The 16,508-nt window shown below is 31.8% G+C and overlaps 2 protein-coding genes and 1 non-coding gene across 8 annotated transcripts; all 3 read right to left on the bottom strand.

The window, feature by feature from the left end:
• Positions 1-916: 916 nt before the first annotated feature.
• Positions 917-7,394, bottom strand: LOC145937179 (choline-phosphate cytidylyltransferase A). Of its 6 annotated transcripts, none has more exons than XM_083040099.1 (9): positions 5,834-7,394; positions 3,552-3,654; positions 2,600-2,708; positions 2,395-2,511; positions 2,069-2,220; positions 1,740-1,961; positions 1,418-1,585; positions 1,143-1,264; positions 917-1,069 (listed from the first exon to the last, which is right to left on the bottom strand). In XM_083040099.1, exons 2-9 carry the CDS (start codon positions 3,630-3,632, stop codon positions 964-966), a joined length of 1,077 nt encoding a protein of 358 aa, XP_082896225.1. In that variant the 5' UTR covers positions 3,633-3,654; positions 5,834-7,394; the 3' UTR covers positions 917-963. The 6 variants fall into 6 exon arrangements, with proteins under 6 accessions (XP_082896225.1, XP_082896223.1, XP_082896221.1 ...); XM_083040097.1 differs by having other exon boundaries at positions 3,552-3,705; XM_083040095.1 differs by lacking the exon at positions 5,834-7,394 and adding an exon at positions 4,260-4,851 and having other exon boundaries at positions 3,552-3,705.
• A 312-nt stretch (positions 7,395-7,706) lies between these two features.
• On the bottom strand, positions 7,707-15,980 carry Karybeta3 (karyopherin beta 3). Its single transcript, XM_083040086.1, has 14 exons — positions 15,821-15,980; positions 14,540-14,689; positions 14,206-14,432; positions 14,025-14,121; positions 13,171-13,736; positions 12,614-12,722; positions 11,941-12,240; positions 11,667-11,849; positions 11,470-11,596; positions 10,963-11,328; positions 10,605-10,858; positions 9,988-10,508; positions 9,686-9,905; positions 7,707-9,565 (listed from the first exon to the last, which is right to left on the bottom strand). Exons 1-14 carry the CDS (start codon positions 15,968-15,970, stop codon positions 9,476-9,478), a joined length of 3,360 nt encoding a protein of 1,119 aa, XP_082896212.1. The 5' UTR covers positions 15,971-15,980; the 3' UTR covers positions 7,707-9,475.
• LOC145937982 (small Cajal body-specific RNA 8) lies at positions 13,857-13,988 on the bottom strand. The gene has a single exon (XR_014425658.1).
• Positions 15,981-16,508: the final 528 nt, after the last annotated feature.

Here is a 16,508-nt window from a genome sequence, read left to right on the forward strand (position 1 = left end):
TGCGCTACTTAAAATAAAGATTAATTTGAAATATTATAACTGTTTTCTTCTTTGAACAAAATTAGAATTGAATTTACATGCATAAAGATCAACAAGAAATTATTTCTGCAATTAATTTAATAAGACTATTTTATAAAAATTTCTGAACACAAAAAGTTATTATGAAATAATTTATAGCACCCCTTAATTAATAATCAATATTTTATAATATAAATACAATTATATTTACTCTTACTCTTGAAAATAGACATAAATAGTGATTCCCATTTATAAGCACATCATTAGAATTATCATGCGATTGTATCTCGGAGCACAGTGTATCTGTGTATCTTATTTATTCAATGAACAATCCTTTAAATATAAATCTTTCCAATAATTTATTGAAAATAAAACTTACAATATTAAACATTCTAAAATGTTAACTTTAGATATCAGATGTGACTTTAAATCAATTCACTTGACGATTGAAGGATGACTTGTATGTTTACAATCAGATCAGAAATTATGCTTATAACTAGGAGTCATTGTATATGTCAATCAAGGTTTATAATCATGATAAAATACAAAAATTAAAGATATAAATAACAATTGCATTTGCATTGAAGAATATAGGAACTGAGTGCAATAGTGTCTTCAAAATACAGTAACAATAAAAAATAATTGAATATTATACATTACTTTAAACAGTCTACATATATCACCTAAGTCATCATGTATATTATGATGTAAATAATAAAATCTGCAAAATCACATTAAACTGTAATTTCACATCACAACAGGCAATATGTTTAATATATAGTATCAGCTCATATCATACAAAATCCATCAAGCATAACACTACACTCTGTATCAGCAATTCATGTAATTGTATGAAAATACATCTAAACTTTCAAGGTAATAAATAAAAATTGCACGATTATTTGGTCAAAAAGAATATATATGCCTCTTTAATGTAATCAATTATCATTTGGAGTGTAAATTTTCCTCTTCATCATCACTATAATCTTCGCTGAAATAATGATTGTTTTGATGTGAAAACTCATAGCGTCCTGTCTTGTTTGGTGGTGGACTATATAAGATGTATAAAAGTTTAATATCATAGAAATATATATGAATTTTTAAATATATTTAAAAATGTGTACCTTGTCTGATCTTCATCGTTGTGACTGCTGTTACTGCTATTTGGACTGCCATCTCTTTTTGGACTTCCTGGTGGAGATAATGCTTGCATCAAGCGGCCTTTACTTTCGTTCCAAATTGTTGACTGCACACAAATGGAAACTTTTAATATCTCTTCATATATAGTATGTATTGCATATATATGTATACATACATACATTTTTAAATTATCCAGAAAAGAGTATATATTATACATATACATATCAATATCATATAATAAAATTTTATATATACATACCAATCTGCCTTCTCTTCCAAATAGCAAAAGAAAAGCGTCGATAAAGTCCCGAGATTTCTCTTCCCATTTACTTATCATGTCCATTCGTTTTTCACCAATATTTTCCATTACTCTTTTTCCTTTATCTTTCAAATCATCAAATTTATTTTGTAGACGAAACTTTTTTTCCTGTAAAATTTTTTTTGTTATAACTATTATATTTATTATAATTACCTTAATTTGTAATTATTTTATATCTTTCTTTCAATATGATTGCACTATTTCTTTGTATCTAACAATTTGAATGTGAAATACAGATATCATTATGCAACAATTAACTTACATTGAGAAAAGAAACATTGAGTTCCTTTGCACTATAACCTCGTGCAAGATTTCTTCTAACATACATGTCATAATCTTTGACTATTCTTGCAACTATATCCGAAGTGGAAACGCCTTCCGTTCTCTGGGTAGCTACAAACATGCCTTTAGCTTTTAATTTAGCATAAACATCTGATACATCATCTGTCATGTACGGTATATCATCATGAGCAACAAAATCAATCTGTAACATAATAATAAATTTTTTAATGAAATAATTGTAAAATGTGTACCATTTTATCGAATGGATTTTAAAATATAAAGACATGAATCATGTTATCATGACTATACCTTGTGTTTTTTAATAAACTCATCATCGAGTTCCCAGGGTGCATCTCGGACAACTTCATCTACATATCTGCAATGCCTAACAGCATCATATCTTTCTAAATCTATCATTACAGTTCTTCCTTTTTTGCTATGTGTCAATTCATCATTACACACTGTAAAATAAAATTATGATTGATATACTATACATATTTATAGAATTATAATTATTAATTTAGAAATATATAAGTGATAAATATATTATAATTATAAATAATAATTACAATAAGTGATTTAAAACATGTAAATAGTAAAAAATCAATTTTTTAAAAATAATTTTGCATAGTTACCTCCAACAATGAGATAAACATTTGGAAAAATATTCTTTGCTTGTAAAAGTTGCCGTGCATGTCCTTGATGGAAAAGATCATAAATGCCGTCGGCATAAACTCTAATTTTCCTAGGACCTAAAAAATAATTTAAACAATACATATAATATAGAAATTAAAAAAGTCCATAATATTTAATATTATTAACGACATCTTTGAAACATACCTTTACCACTCCTTGCTTGTTTCAAAGTAATTCTTGTGTTGTAATCACATCCATTCCTTTCTACAATAGCCTCTGAATCATCGCTGAAAGGTGCTTCCTTACAGATAGACTAGAATAAATGAGAAAGAAGTTGTTAATATTTTATAAGACAATATAAGCTAAGTGGAAAAAGTTCTCTCTTGAGTTTGGGTATTTAAATACAAATTGTGTTATTGTGTTAGCATTATTGTTTCATTTTAAATTGTATAATAATGTATCACATTCTTATTTTAGTACTTTATATTAAAAAAGCAGTAAAATAAGTAAAACTCACTTGAAGTTTTTCATGATAAATAGAAACTTGATTACTACAATCTTTTAGAAGCGGTAAATTTGCACTGTTATTTTCATTACAATTCTGTTTAGAACCCCAAGTCATTGCTCTTAATATAATTTGGTAATTTGATTACTCGATATTTATAATAAAGATATCTTAAGATCAGTTTTATGTTAAATATAATTAACTATTATATTAAAAACACACGAAACACTTGATGTTTAATAAGAAACAGAAATTATACACTTGCATTTAACTTTTTAGATAGAATTGTAGAATGTAAGTTTTCAAATAAATGTTAAATTGTATTCGATATATCAGTATGACTTCACTTTTATAGACTGTCAAAGTGCTAAAGTATTTCCAAGCTTTTATCACATTAGATATGCCAATCTGGCATCACGCCAGGCTATTATCAGTTTAACTGCAATATTATTATCTTTGCAGTGGACAATTTTAGGTGATTGTACATCTTATGAATAACATTGATATGATGATATCAGACTCAATATGGAAAATTTATAAATATAAATACATGTAATTTATTTTGTAGTTTTATAATGATATATTTTTATATATGTAATGATACTGTGACTCTATTGTTTATTTATGCTAATGACATATATTAATACTTACAGCATGAACTGGAGAATCTTCCCTTGAGCAGGATGCGCTTTCTCCATTAACGTTGTTCTGATGAGATACAGTAGTCAGCATAGTTTCTTCTCTAGGACGCTTCCTGGACATTTTCTTATTTTTGCAATGCTGTTGCCATACAGCTTTTGTTTAACTGTAAATGTATGGATGTCGCTATCAAATTATGCAGTATAATTCTGAGATGATAAAAAAAAAAGGATATATCTATAATCACAAACAATATCTGTAACTATCAATACACGTTGCATAAAATGCAAAGAGAGAAGCGTAATTATAATTGAAATATATTGCTGCTACTAATCTGAATCTAATTGTGACATATTTTCATTCACAGAGAGAAACAAAATTATACTGATAAGTATATTAACATCCATATATTTAAGAAGAAGAAAACGAATCGCTGAATAATTACACTGTCGCGGATGGATAAAGAACGCATAACGGCATAACAATCCTTTTGCGTCGGTAGAAAATAAGCAGATCGAAATTCGCGATCGACAACCCCGCGTACACCGGGTCGACGTCACACGACGCCGCGCCTGCGAGTCGCGAGCGGACTCGCGTGCCACGCATGTCCGGCGACGTGCGTGTCCGCGTTGCGAAAGAGATGCAATTCGCACAGCAAGGCACGAGGCAACAAATGAGATTCGCGAGAATCGTTTATTGGTGGAATTCGTTGGCACTTACGGTTAGGTCGGCGGTCGGAGTCTGCGGTCGCGATTTGCGATGACGTTTCTCTTGGTGTGAAAAAAAACAGCTGGCGGACACGCTTCTCCCAGCGGTGTGGAGTTCTTTCCTTCTTTTTTCCCCCCCCGAAGTTTTCCTAGATTCTGCACGATCGTTTCGGTAGAATCCAGAGGCTAAAGGAATTCGCGATGGATTTTTGATCCGCAAGGTGTGACTTGGTAGAAAAACTGGCGTCGAATAGTGCAACGTGCGATCTTATTCCGAAGGCGTTTCAAGTTTAATGGTCATCCCACGCCAACAGCTGACCTAGCAGACGCCCGCTACGATAGGTCAGTTTCTTTGTTAGCTGCGCTTTCTCTAATTACGATAAATCTATTCTTTTCCCCCTAACGTCTAATGGTATCTATCTGTTCCTATTTGAGTGCAGAGAGTGTAATTCTTAGTGCGCAGCTACAAAGAATAGATTTAAAAGCTGTTGGAACGTTGAGACTGTTAGGCAGATTTGCATATATATAGCCGTATAAATAAACGTTTGTATGCAAATACGAAGAAGCCAACTAATCACATTTTTCATACGAGAGAAACGTCATGTTGCACTTTGTGTATTAAATACGTGATTGGTTGGAGCTTGCTCTTTCTAAAATTGAAACGTGCATGTACACGTGTACATACATTATTTGGGGACCATATATATATTGTATTATATACATATATATATATATATATATATACCTGCTTGGCAAGGATGAGGAAGAAACAAAACAAAGGAGAGAATTTTCCTCCGAAAAAGACTGGGGTCTCAACTCTGCGGGAAATTTATTCTTTTCTCTCGTTCAGGTGGAATTTTCAATATTTATGACAATTGAAGATTCGAAAGAAAAGAAATATTCTTTTGAAAAATAAAAGATAAAATCGAAACAATATTTTACATAGGATTCGTGGAACCTATAGAAATTTTCTTTTGTCTGCATGAAACGGAAATAACGAGTTCTTCAAAAATTCCCTTATGAAAATTCTTTCTTTATTCCCCCTCTTGAAAAGTGAAAGTTTCTCTAAGAAAATGACGCAATATACGATTTCATGTACTGCACGATTACGATCGCTTAATCTATAATCACCGATGACTCTTCCTTCCGTTTTCTCTTCTACATATTTTCTCCTTTACAATGTTATGAATTTATGCTGTCAAGATTCGATCGACGGTGACAATTCGAATGTTATTCGCCGTTTTAATTAATTTGTTATTCCTTCCTGGGCAAAAATATTGTTTCAGCAAAACGTGATAAATATATGTTCCATAAAAAAAATGTGTTAAGATATATTACTGACAAGTAACAATATTTCATTTGAGAAAAATAATTCCTCACATCGATCCTTTGTATATATATACGTTATCATTTCATGTGTCATTTTTAACCGTGACATACGAGAGCGATAATAAACTGATAACAGAGTATAAAGGTAGAGGAGAGAAATTCGCGAATTCTTTCCATGGTAGAGTCGCTTCTATATTCGACACTTTTCAGCCGCGCTGTAAAAACGAAATTCAGAATAACGTAGCCGTAAATTCTTACCGTATTAAATAATATATCGTGCGTATGTGCGGACAAACACACAAGCACGAGGCACTCTTCGAAATTTGCCGGGCGTCTCGCCAACGTGCTCTATAGAGGGGTGTGTCTATACACGTACGATTTCAAGTCTCGCGCAAGATCGGAGATAAGGCGGAATTGCCGGACTTATCACTCGCGTTGGATCAATAAATATCCCGACGTATGTACAAGTACGTAGAGCGAATCGAAGGCGCGATTTTTCGATACACGATTTCCGTTTGACGTTCGCGTCCACGCGACACAGTGCGCGCGTGTTAATGCGCGGACGGAGCGCGCGATATAGAGCGAGAGGGCGACGATGACGTAATGTCGGATGATCGCCGGCGTCATACGTGCGCCGGTTGCCGGCTACATTCCGCATACCGGCGTGTGCATTCATACACGACACACGCATACATACATATAGGGGCGCGTATGTAGTCTGCAAAAAAAAAAAAAAAAAATGAGAACAATTGCAATACGAGACGCATATTTAATTCTTTCCATTATTCTTTCTCACATCCCAGACGATTATTTGCCCCACAACTTCCCGATATTGACCTAGTACGATAATCTCGGCTATGTTTGCATAATAAAATGATAATATGGATACGATAATTTTATGCAAATCATATACATATGTGTCGATAGCCGCAACTGGGAATTTTTTTTTTATATTGGAATATTAAAGAGCGCCATTCATGATGTCTGCTAATAATGATAATTCATATTTCCTTTTAGTTTGAACTGCGCGTATATAATCGAATTAAAGATTTATACAAAAATATAGAGAGATATATACGATTATTTACATATATGCCTATATACAGCTGTACAAAAAATGCGTAAAGATAATATGTACTTCGCTTTATATAAGTGCGAAATGCATAATACCGTTGCTCAAATGACGCTCTCACATCAGGTTTACTCCGTTATTCTGCAGCATGTTTTCACTTTACAACAGGTTGTCGTTAAACACACAATTTTAGATACATATGAGTTTATACTTTTTAAAAGACATTTTTGTATCGATATCATAATTGTTTAAAATTAAAAAAAAGAGAAAAAAAGTTCCATGTACAAAAATTTAACATTTATTTTTGACGCATATGTAGATGAAATTGATGATGCTGATAATTATTTCTCAACTGATTAATTCTGCCTAATTATAAATGTACAGGTAAAATTAATCAATTAAAATGCTTGATCAGGCGATTAAACGACCAATATTTTCGTACTCTTTCAACATTGACCTGTCATCCTTGATGCAATATTGAAACATAAATTAGTCATATAAATGAAACAGCAAAATACAGATACTATAAATAATTACATTTACAATATACCGATATAACACTTTGCAACCATTATATAGTTTTGTTCTTTTTAAAAATAATATTGTGTAGGAAATCTATAAAATATTTTATCTTTTTGTGACACTGATAAAGTATAATAATAATCAATAAACTGCTACATAATATTTTTAACTATTTCATTTCAGCTTTAGTTTATACGCTTGAATAATATTTTTTTGGTCTCTTTTATGACATGTATTAATTTTTATAAGTCACAGAAGCTATTATAGAATAATTATTACGTAGCCTTTTGTATTAAATTTTACGTGGTTGCTGTGTAAAATAAAAATAAAAATTATGATAAGTAAATTAATCTATGATTATTTATGACTCTTAATAATTTTTGCAAAAATTTGATTAGACTATATATACATGTGACAATTATATATTAGAGAGAAAATATAATAATATAATGCGCTAAAGTTATATAATTTTATAGAGAGATTATATAATTTACTAAAATTGTATTAACATGTAGGTGTGAAGAGCAAAACAATCAATTACAAAGCTGAGATTTATTTTAATTAATAATAACTTTAAAATAATCTCTATATAAGAATCATAATTTTTCTTTCGTATCCATTTTTACTTTTCCTCTCTCACAGATACGTATCGCGTAAATAGTCCAACATTGATTTTTATATTTGCTATCATATGCAATAAGTATGTGTGCATCTTACAAGATTGTAGTGTTGATTTTTCGTGAAACACAATCGTCGAGGTATGCCTACCATATATCAAGGATACTTACTCGAGTAATTCAATTCTTTATACTTGTTTGATATTTATATACTTTGATGTATGTACAAATAAATGTTTATTCTTCATTTTTACTTTTTAAATATCATAGTAAAAAGAAAGTCTATTTGAAGCTTTCATGTCAAAAGTAGCCGCGAAAAAGTTCACTGCAGTTAAATTTTTCATCGGTGAAATTTTAATATAATTGCAAGTGTATCAAAGTACACAAAAATAAATAGCAACAACGGGTTGTTTAAACGAACTATTTCACTCAGTTCTCTTCGTTTAATATTAAAATTCTTGATTCTCTCTCATTGTATTGTATCAATCGAAGGAAACGTAATGTATAGAATCAGTTAATTTTATATTAATTTGATCAACTTTGGATAGTATGTTTCATTATTCTTTTTTATTCTCGAATAACATTAGATATATGACAAACATATTGTAAAATTACAGCTAAGTATAACATAATAAAAATTAGCTGTAAAATTACAAGAAAAATTGTTAATTTATGGTGTTTAAATATGTATTTTTTATGTAATCCTATTTAATGAGATGTATTCATTATGTCGTAGATTTATAATGACTGTAAATCTAAAATTTCTAAAATGTTTCATTACGTTTCATTCAAAGGCATTCGTATACAGACCTCAACATTGCAATATTGATATTATTAAATAACAAGTTACTGCATCTAAATTTAATAATAAAAATACCTAAATCACAATGTTACGCATTTGCTTCATGGCTGCAATGAGGTTTTCCAGTCTATTTTATATTAGCTTTGTTATCTTGCCAAACAAGGAACAAATTGAAAATATCGACAATTTGAAAGATCATAGTGACAAAATTATAAATTTTTAACGTTATGTTCGCATAACAAAGCTATGGTGTGTGTGTGTGTATGTGCTGCACTATGTAATTTTTACAAAGCCATTTTTTCTGTTTTGTAATTTAGCATCATTCGGCTCTCAATGGCGGAGAACGTTATCGTTTGAAAATTCGGTTTAAATCGACGTCATCGTTCATAAATTTTTCAATAATTCCAACCAATGTAATGCAAAAAAAAAAAAGAAAAAAAAATGAGTATATATATATATACATTAAGTAAACAAATATTAAGTTTAAAATCTTTTAGGAATATATAAACTACATTTCTCCAAATTCTGTCAATGTGTGTGAATTCATCCAGCGTTAATAAAAAATTTTTTTGACCTATTTTCATTTACAGCAGCACTATAAATGAAACAATACTAAACACAAATTTCACTTCAAATGTTTTGCAACAATCCTTGACAATAGAAAACTGATAATATTAAATTTGATAGTGATTCAGAATTATATGTTCAACAAGTTACGTGGATAATAATATAAACACTTAAATATATTTGTATGTATATATAGCTAGGCTGGAGCGAACGGTTTATAGGTATAATCTAATTACCTAAAGTCTGATTTTTTCCCCCGGAAGATTAATTAACGCGGGCATTTAATATTTTTTTTTTTACTCTGTTACGATGTTAAAAATTCAACTTAATGTGCTAAGTGCCTCGTGAAGCGCTTGTTGTTGATCTGTTGTTAATTGCATTATGGTCGCTTGGAACATTGTCTCGTTGTTCTGGAAAAAAATAAAATTATTTATTTTATTTTTAATTATTTAAAATTTTTAATTTATTTAAAAATAAAATTATTTGTTTTATTTTTAAATAAATATAAATGTGAACTCATGTATGCTCACCTGTATTTCTCTAACGATACTAAGAATTCTTGACATAACAGCATGGTCGGTAGGCACAGCTTCTCTGAACAATGCTTCAGCGAAGAAACTTATAAGTCGAGGCAAATGCGCATTATTTGTTCCTAAAACTACTGTATGATTTGCTTCAATCAAATCACACAAGTATCCATAAACATGAGGTGCTTCATCGTCATCTTCAACAACCGGCAGCCAAGTTAGCCTACCATAGAAAGAAGCGTTTTGGTAAAGTTGACTTGTATTTATTGTATGTAACAAATTGTGCTTGAAATATGAAAACTCACCAGTGTGGAAGAATTTCATCGACGTTGATTGCTTTATTATTATATTTAAGAATTTTAGTCACTGCTGAAATAGCATTCTCAGTAGGGTTTACATTTTCTGGTGACCTAGATTCAGGATCGCTGATAACTTCCATTAGTTTTGGTAAAGCTTCTGCACATGCTTGTGCAAATCCCTCTCCACCAAATTGGCCTAAAACTCCACAACCGTAAGCTGCCGCTTGTCTAACTTCTGCAGATTTATCGGAAACGTATTGAATCATTGGTCGCAAAAAGATATCTTGATATTTTGCACATTCGGGTCCTCCAAATTCTATTATATCGTCAAAGACACATAAGGCCCATTGATGATCCGACCATGATCTTTCAGGGCTCAGTAATTTTACGAAATGTCCGCATATTTGATCAAAGTATGGGAAAAATGAAGACTTATAAGTCGTAAATAAGGCATGCAAAATATCAGCGATTTTGCTGAGGGTGTATATGTCTTCATTGTCTTCATCAGCAAGTTGTTCTTCAACGACCTAATTCAATAAATGGAAACAGATTATTAATATAACACAGAGAAAGATTTCTAAAAAAATTCTCTCAAATTTTATATATAATAAAAGTTTTATTACCTCGTCATAATCTTCATCTTTTCGTTTTTCTAATCTAGCAACTGCTCTTTCAAAATGTTCATTAAGTAATTTATCTATAAGCCGTAAAAGTTCAGTCATATGCGCTGCGCTCAAACAACCTGCGCCCAGTGTCTCGATACATTTTGCTAAAGAGGACAATAGTTCCAACAATACTTCTGATTCCGGTTCTGTGTCGATAGATTTCAACAAATCTGGGCAGATATATGCCCACATGCCTTCCAAATATTGTGGACCTTTAAAAACGTTAATATATATATATATATATATATATATGTATATTATTATTTTATACGTATAATTAATATACATAATTATTTCTTTAGTAAGAATATCTAACCTTTTATTTTAGCACAATCAAGAAGATATGGCAAACTTGCCGCAGCTGCAATTCTGACACCATCGTGGAAATAAAACTTCAACATCGGTACCATCAATCTTACTACTTCTTCAGCATAATCCGCAAAACCTTCTTTCAATTCTCGTGCATAACAAACCAACATTTCACACGCAGAAGCCTTATCTTCCAACCCAGCTGTTTTAATTCCAAAGTTTTGTTGCTCTCCTAGTTGAACAAATTGCCAATCAAGATCGCTTTCAATGCCTTCCATATCTTCATTATCCAACAATGCAACTTCAGGTTTCATAGCAGCAGTTCGTAATACAGGACCCATTACTAATGGTAGGTACTGTTCGAATTGTTTTCCTAAGAAAAACAGTTTTAAGAAATTGTATTACACAGTAACACACAGTAATTGTAATTAATAATGATATGAATCAGTTATCAAAAGTTCTTGCAGTATATAAACAAAACTTGTCATATTTAAAATTATATATAATGTCTTACCAAGAATTTTACAAATCCTAGCCCAAGCAGATATGAGATAACTAGTTTGAGGATCATCGTCCGGAAGATCACCTTCTGTATGCGTTTTTAGTAACATATCCATAACTTCACTAGCGTCCGCAATAAACTATTAAAATTGAACAATTGATGAGCTTCTCTTTTGTCTAGAAAATTAAATAAGAAATCAAAATAATTACCTTTTCTGGACCAACAGCTAAACCTATTAGGCTAACACATTCAATTGTCTTGCCCCGTAACATTTTATGTTCCTGTTGATTCGCATTTTGAATGATATACTTTAAACAAGGCATTAGCCTGTCATAATATGTTACAAACTGCTCTTCACAAGTATCAGCGACAGAAGCAATTGTTGTAACGACCTATACATAAAAGAATGACAAAAATTTAAATTTGCAAAAAAATTCTACTCTAAAATTCTAAACATTATCTATATTTTACGATTTAACTTACTTGTTCGAGCACAAGTTTAGTTCCCTTTTCAACTAATTCATGAAATTTTGTAGTCAAAATTGATTCGAGTTTAGCCATTATGGCATCCAGGTAGGGCGTTAGAATATTTTTCGGGCAATCTTCACTAAAGTTTACTAGAGCGGCACCAGCATGAGCTTGAACCCTGGGGTTTGCATTATCGTCCAATACCATCAACAATCCAGGGATAACTTTGTCGTGAAATTTCTTTTCAAATATAGGCGAAAAATCTGTAGACATTTGTCCTACTGCGTTGCAGGCAGCGTATCTTACACGAGGATGCTAAAAAAAAAATAATATTACTCAGTATATTTCCAAAGATTTTTGTATTTATAAAAAAAATTTTAATGAAAATTGTGTATGTTTCAAAACTATGATTGCTTAATAGTAAACAATCAACTCTCAGAAACCACAAAGGATATATCTTGAGATCTATATTACCAAAACGGTAATATAGCAAGAATTTCTCCTCTGTTTAATTTGCCACAAATATAACACCATCATATTCGAACAATAAATATGACTGCTGACTCTATTTGTGGCTTATTTTAATAAATTATATAAATAGGATATGAAGTGGAAACAGATCATTTCAAATTGATAATTTGTGAATGATATATCAGGTACAATCAAGAAATACATTTGTTATACTTACTGGATCCTGCAGATATTGTATGACACCTTCCATTATTTGTGGTAAAAGACTTTCCATTTGCTTATGGCACCCTTCACCAATAGCTGAAATAGCCATAAGTGCTGCATGCCTAGATAATAAAAAATACAAATTTTTTTAAGTTTTTTTAAATTTTATATGATTTATATATACAATAGAAGTAAAATAATAAAGAAATATTATAAAATAAAAATTTGATTTCTAAAAATATTGAAAGATGAAATAAAAAATTATTGTATGTTTCAAAAGTTATAGCAGTCATAGATACACATATAACTGCTCTTTTTTTTTTTAAACATCCACGAAAATCTCAAATACCAACTGTCAAAACGACAGCTAGAAAAGAGAATTATCTCGTTGGTTATTCTGTCACAGATGTAACGCAATTACTTATATAAGTATATGCAATTGCTGACTTTTCTGTGACATTTTATAAATTTATATTTCATACACAATATTAAATGTTGGATATCAATATAAATATAGTTTGTAATTAAACGTTCAAAGAAATAATAAAGATTTAATGATATAATATTCACCTGTATTTCCAGTTACTATTATTTAACATGGTAGGGATGTTTTGCACGATCAGTGGTAGTATTGTTTTTCCTCCTAAACCACATGCCAATCTATCTAATGCACTTTCAGCAACTACGTTATTACTATCGTTATCTTCTTCGATGATTTCATCGGAGAAACTCCACTTTTCATCTTCATCTAAATCAGTCATCATCTCCAGTATCAACGATACCAAGGATGCAATATATTTTCCACCAACTTTCCGTACCATAGCTGGTGCAGTTTCTGTCAAAGTTATCAAGACTTCTAGCGCCATGTGTCTCCAACTATCAGGCATCTCTTCATTGGAGAATATATTCATGCACAATTGCATAATATTATCCAATTGTCCCCTGAGGAATTTTGGCGTGGTTTCAGCAAGATCTATCAACACTTTTAAAAGAGCATCATCATCTTGCTTTTCTATAGATTGAGCTGTTACTTGTACTAGTGCTGGAACTAGTTCTGAAAAATGCTTGTGTATATTCTCTTCTTTGTCGTGTAATATTATAAACGCTCCAATTGCTCTTACTGCTTGAAATCTGACCTGTGTGTGATAAAAACAATGCAACTATTATAAATTACTCTTTTTATGATAAAAAAATTGATTAAAGAAAAAAATTGTTTTCTCTTTAGACTATTAATACAAAAAAATCTGCTTTATATAGAATGTATGCCCCGTATCTGTCTGTAAATTAATACTTTACAAATTACAGTCATCAGAAGGCAATTTTTTTTTTGGAAGGATTAAGTGACGAATTATATGGCATGTAGTAAAAACTCGTGTATCTATCTTCCATTAGCATAAATAAAATATATGTAAATTGCATGTTACCTCATAATTTGCAGCATCTAGGACAGACTGTTGTAACATTTGTTTAATAAGATCAAGATAAGTTGCTTGTTGGTTTCCAAATACACTTGGGACGGATCTGTAATATACAATATATTCTTTATTTTTACTTTCTTAATAAATATCTCATTTATTTTGTACAATGGATTTAAAGGAAACTTACGTAAACATTCGGAGAGCACTTTCCTTTAATGATGGCAATGGACTGTTTGCACATTGAAATAGGAACTGAAGAAATTCTGGCCATTGATTCTGGCCATCTTCATCAATTAAATTCCTGGCAATTTCGGCCGCAACTTCACAGACTTTACGTCGTATAGTATCTGTCTGTTCATTTTGAACTGATAATAAAATTTGTTCCTTTAATTGAACTTGTGCCTCTGGTGGAATCTGAAATAATTGTACATTAATTAATACAAGATTGAAAAAAAGTGTATTCTAGTAAAAAAGATTATTTTAATAAACGAAAACTAGAAAAAGAAAAAATTACTACCTACCTTAGAGTAGAAATCCATGAATTCTGAGGTGAATAGTCGACGCAACAATACTGCAGCCATGGCCCGCATTTCTTCAGCAAGTGTGTTATTGCATATTGTAGTTAAAAGAAATGTCACCTTGCTTTCCACTGGAAGATTACCGTACGCTTCCTAAATAATTTTTTAAAAATATTAGTTATTCAAAACTCTTGTCAATAAGATAAGAACATGCGTCGTAATAAATTGCTATTTAATCAATTTCTTTTTCTTTAAAAATATTGTTTTGAAAAATATATAGTATTTATTTCTTGATGAATTAAAAACATTACAAAATTATATATATATTTTATTAAGCAAATTTTAAAGGAGTATATTATAAGAAATTTAAAATAGTATTATAGTATCAATATGAAAAATTGTAATATAAAATATAAATATTATATCAAAAAAGGTATCTTTATCCTGTTGTTTTATACATATACAAATAAAGAATATATGCAATGTGTGTGTATACATTTATAGATACTAAAATGAAAGCTCGCTCCAAAATTAAATTTACCAAGCTGAATCTGACTCATTTCACGCCAAGTGCATACTATATAAGCGCGCATATATGAATATTCGGTTGATGCTTGACACGTGATCGGGCCGTGAGTCAAGGTAAAACGTGCATGTATATACAAGATATATCTCGCGCGAGTAATACAATGAGGCGAGCAAATGTCGAAAGTTGCGATCCCTCGATCGTCCGTATCATCGGACAGACACGCGTTTCGGCCGTACGGAAACGAAATCGCCGGAAATCGCGGGAATCGTGCGTAGGCGGGAAAGCGAAATGCGATATTTTAAACGCGCGCGTCGTCGCGAGGACGCTCGAGAAATTCGCGAGACGCGCGACACATCCGTCATCGGTGAGGGATCCTCACACCGGAACGCGCGGGACCGATGACGGATAGCACACGCGCGCGCGCGCTACCCGCATGCGAGACACCATTTTGGATTTCTCGACCGATCGCGCGCGCCGATACACTTGTCAGCGCGTCGAAATGCCTCCGGCTCGCTTCCCAGATGGATCCGCCCCCGGGTCGACGCGTCGCCGTCCGGCCGACGAAACCGAGGATCCGCGTATCGCGCGAGCCTCGCCGCCGCGACACCCACACGCGAGCTCTGACAACACATCGGCAACGTGCTCGGCACCGACGAACGTGTCGCGGCCCACGTTGCACGTTGCACTCCCGTACCTGGCGACGCGACCGACGTCCGCGTCGCCCGGCCGCGAGTACTCGCCCATGTTGTACGTACCTCCGCCTGCGTCCGGGCATCGTTATCTGTGCTGAGGAGTGTATTCAAAAGCTGTTGGAACTGATCGAGGTCTGCCGCCATTGTCGCCGAACGAATGAAGTCGAGCGCACACTTGCCCAAGTCGAGATCGTCATTTCGTGCTGCCAACATTGATGCGAGGCGCGAAAACGAGTCCCCACTCGCCGCGCAATATTGCCAACTGTTGTCGTCTGGAAACGGGACTTAATGAAAAACCCACTAGACGCGCAGTGTCAACATGGCGTTCGATTAATCAATTGGGACAAAAGAAATTTTTTTTTTTTCATGTCGCTCTCGGATCATTTATTTTTCCGCAGTTTATGCATGTGTAGAGTATATATACATGAGCTGAAGAAGAATCGAGATTTAAATAAAGTTTCAGAGACTTCATTTAACTTTAATTAAGGTAATTTATATATTATATATATTCTTGATTTTATATAAATTTTCATTTTCGATTTATATTTAAGTTTATATTTAAATATATTAATATAAGTTCATATTTAAATTTGTATTTAAATTTGAAATAAAACATATATAAATCAATAAAATTTATATAGGTATAAGTATATATATATATATATATTTTAAATTAATTTAAAAGGATAATATTTAAAAAAATATTATATATATATATATTATTAATATACATATATATATATATATATAT

The sequence above is a fragment of the Prenolepis imparis genome, unplaced genomic scaffold (genome assembly GCF_030444845.1).
Source record: "Prenolepis imparis isolate NDT839.2.m4 unplaced genomic scaffold, iyPreImpa1.0 SCAF_6, whole genome shotgun sequence".
Lineage (NCBI taxonomy): Eukaryota > Metazoa > Arthropoda > Insecta > Hymenoptera > Formicidae > Prenolepis > Prenolepis imparis.

What these genes read in the sequence shown, in the direction of transcription:
- LOC145937179 (XM_083040094.1), bottom strand. Translation starts at nt 4,145, where the DNA reads ATGCGTGGCACGCGAGTCCGCTCGCGACTCGCAGGCGCGGCGTCGTGT. An exon ending in CTTTATCCATCCGCGACAGT is followed by an intron (nt 3,655 to 3,984) that starts GTAATTATTCAG and finishes GAAAATGTCCAG; the next exon opens with GAAGCGTCCTAGAGAAGAAA. An exon ending in ACAAGCAAGGAGTGGTAAAG is followed by an intron (nt 2,512 to 2,599) that starts GTATGTTTCAAA and finishes ATTATTTTTTAG; the next exon opens with GTCCTAGGAAAATTAGAGTT.
- Karybeta3 (XM_083040086.1), bottom strand. Translation starts at nt 15,970, where the DNA reads ATGTTGGCAGCACGAAATGACGATCTCGACTTGGGCAAGTGTGCGCTC. An exon ending in TACAATATCTGCAGGATCCA is followed by an intron (nt 12,241 to 12,613) that starts GTAAGTATAACA and finishes TTTTTTTTTTAG; the next exon opens with CATCCTCGTGTAAGATACGC. An exon ending in TAGGATTTGTAAAATTCTTG is followed by an intron (nt 11,329 to 11,469) that starts GTAAGACATTAT and finishes TGTTTTTCTTAG; the next exon opens with GAAAACAATTCGAACAGTAC.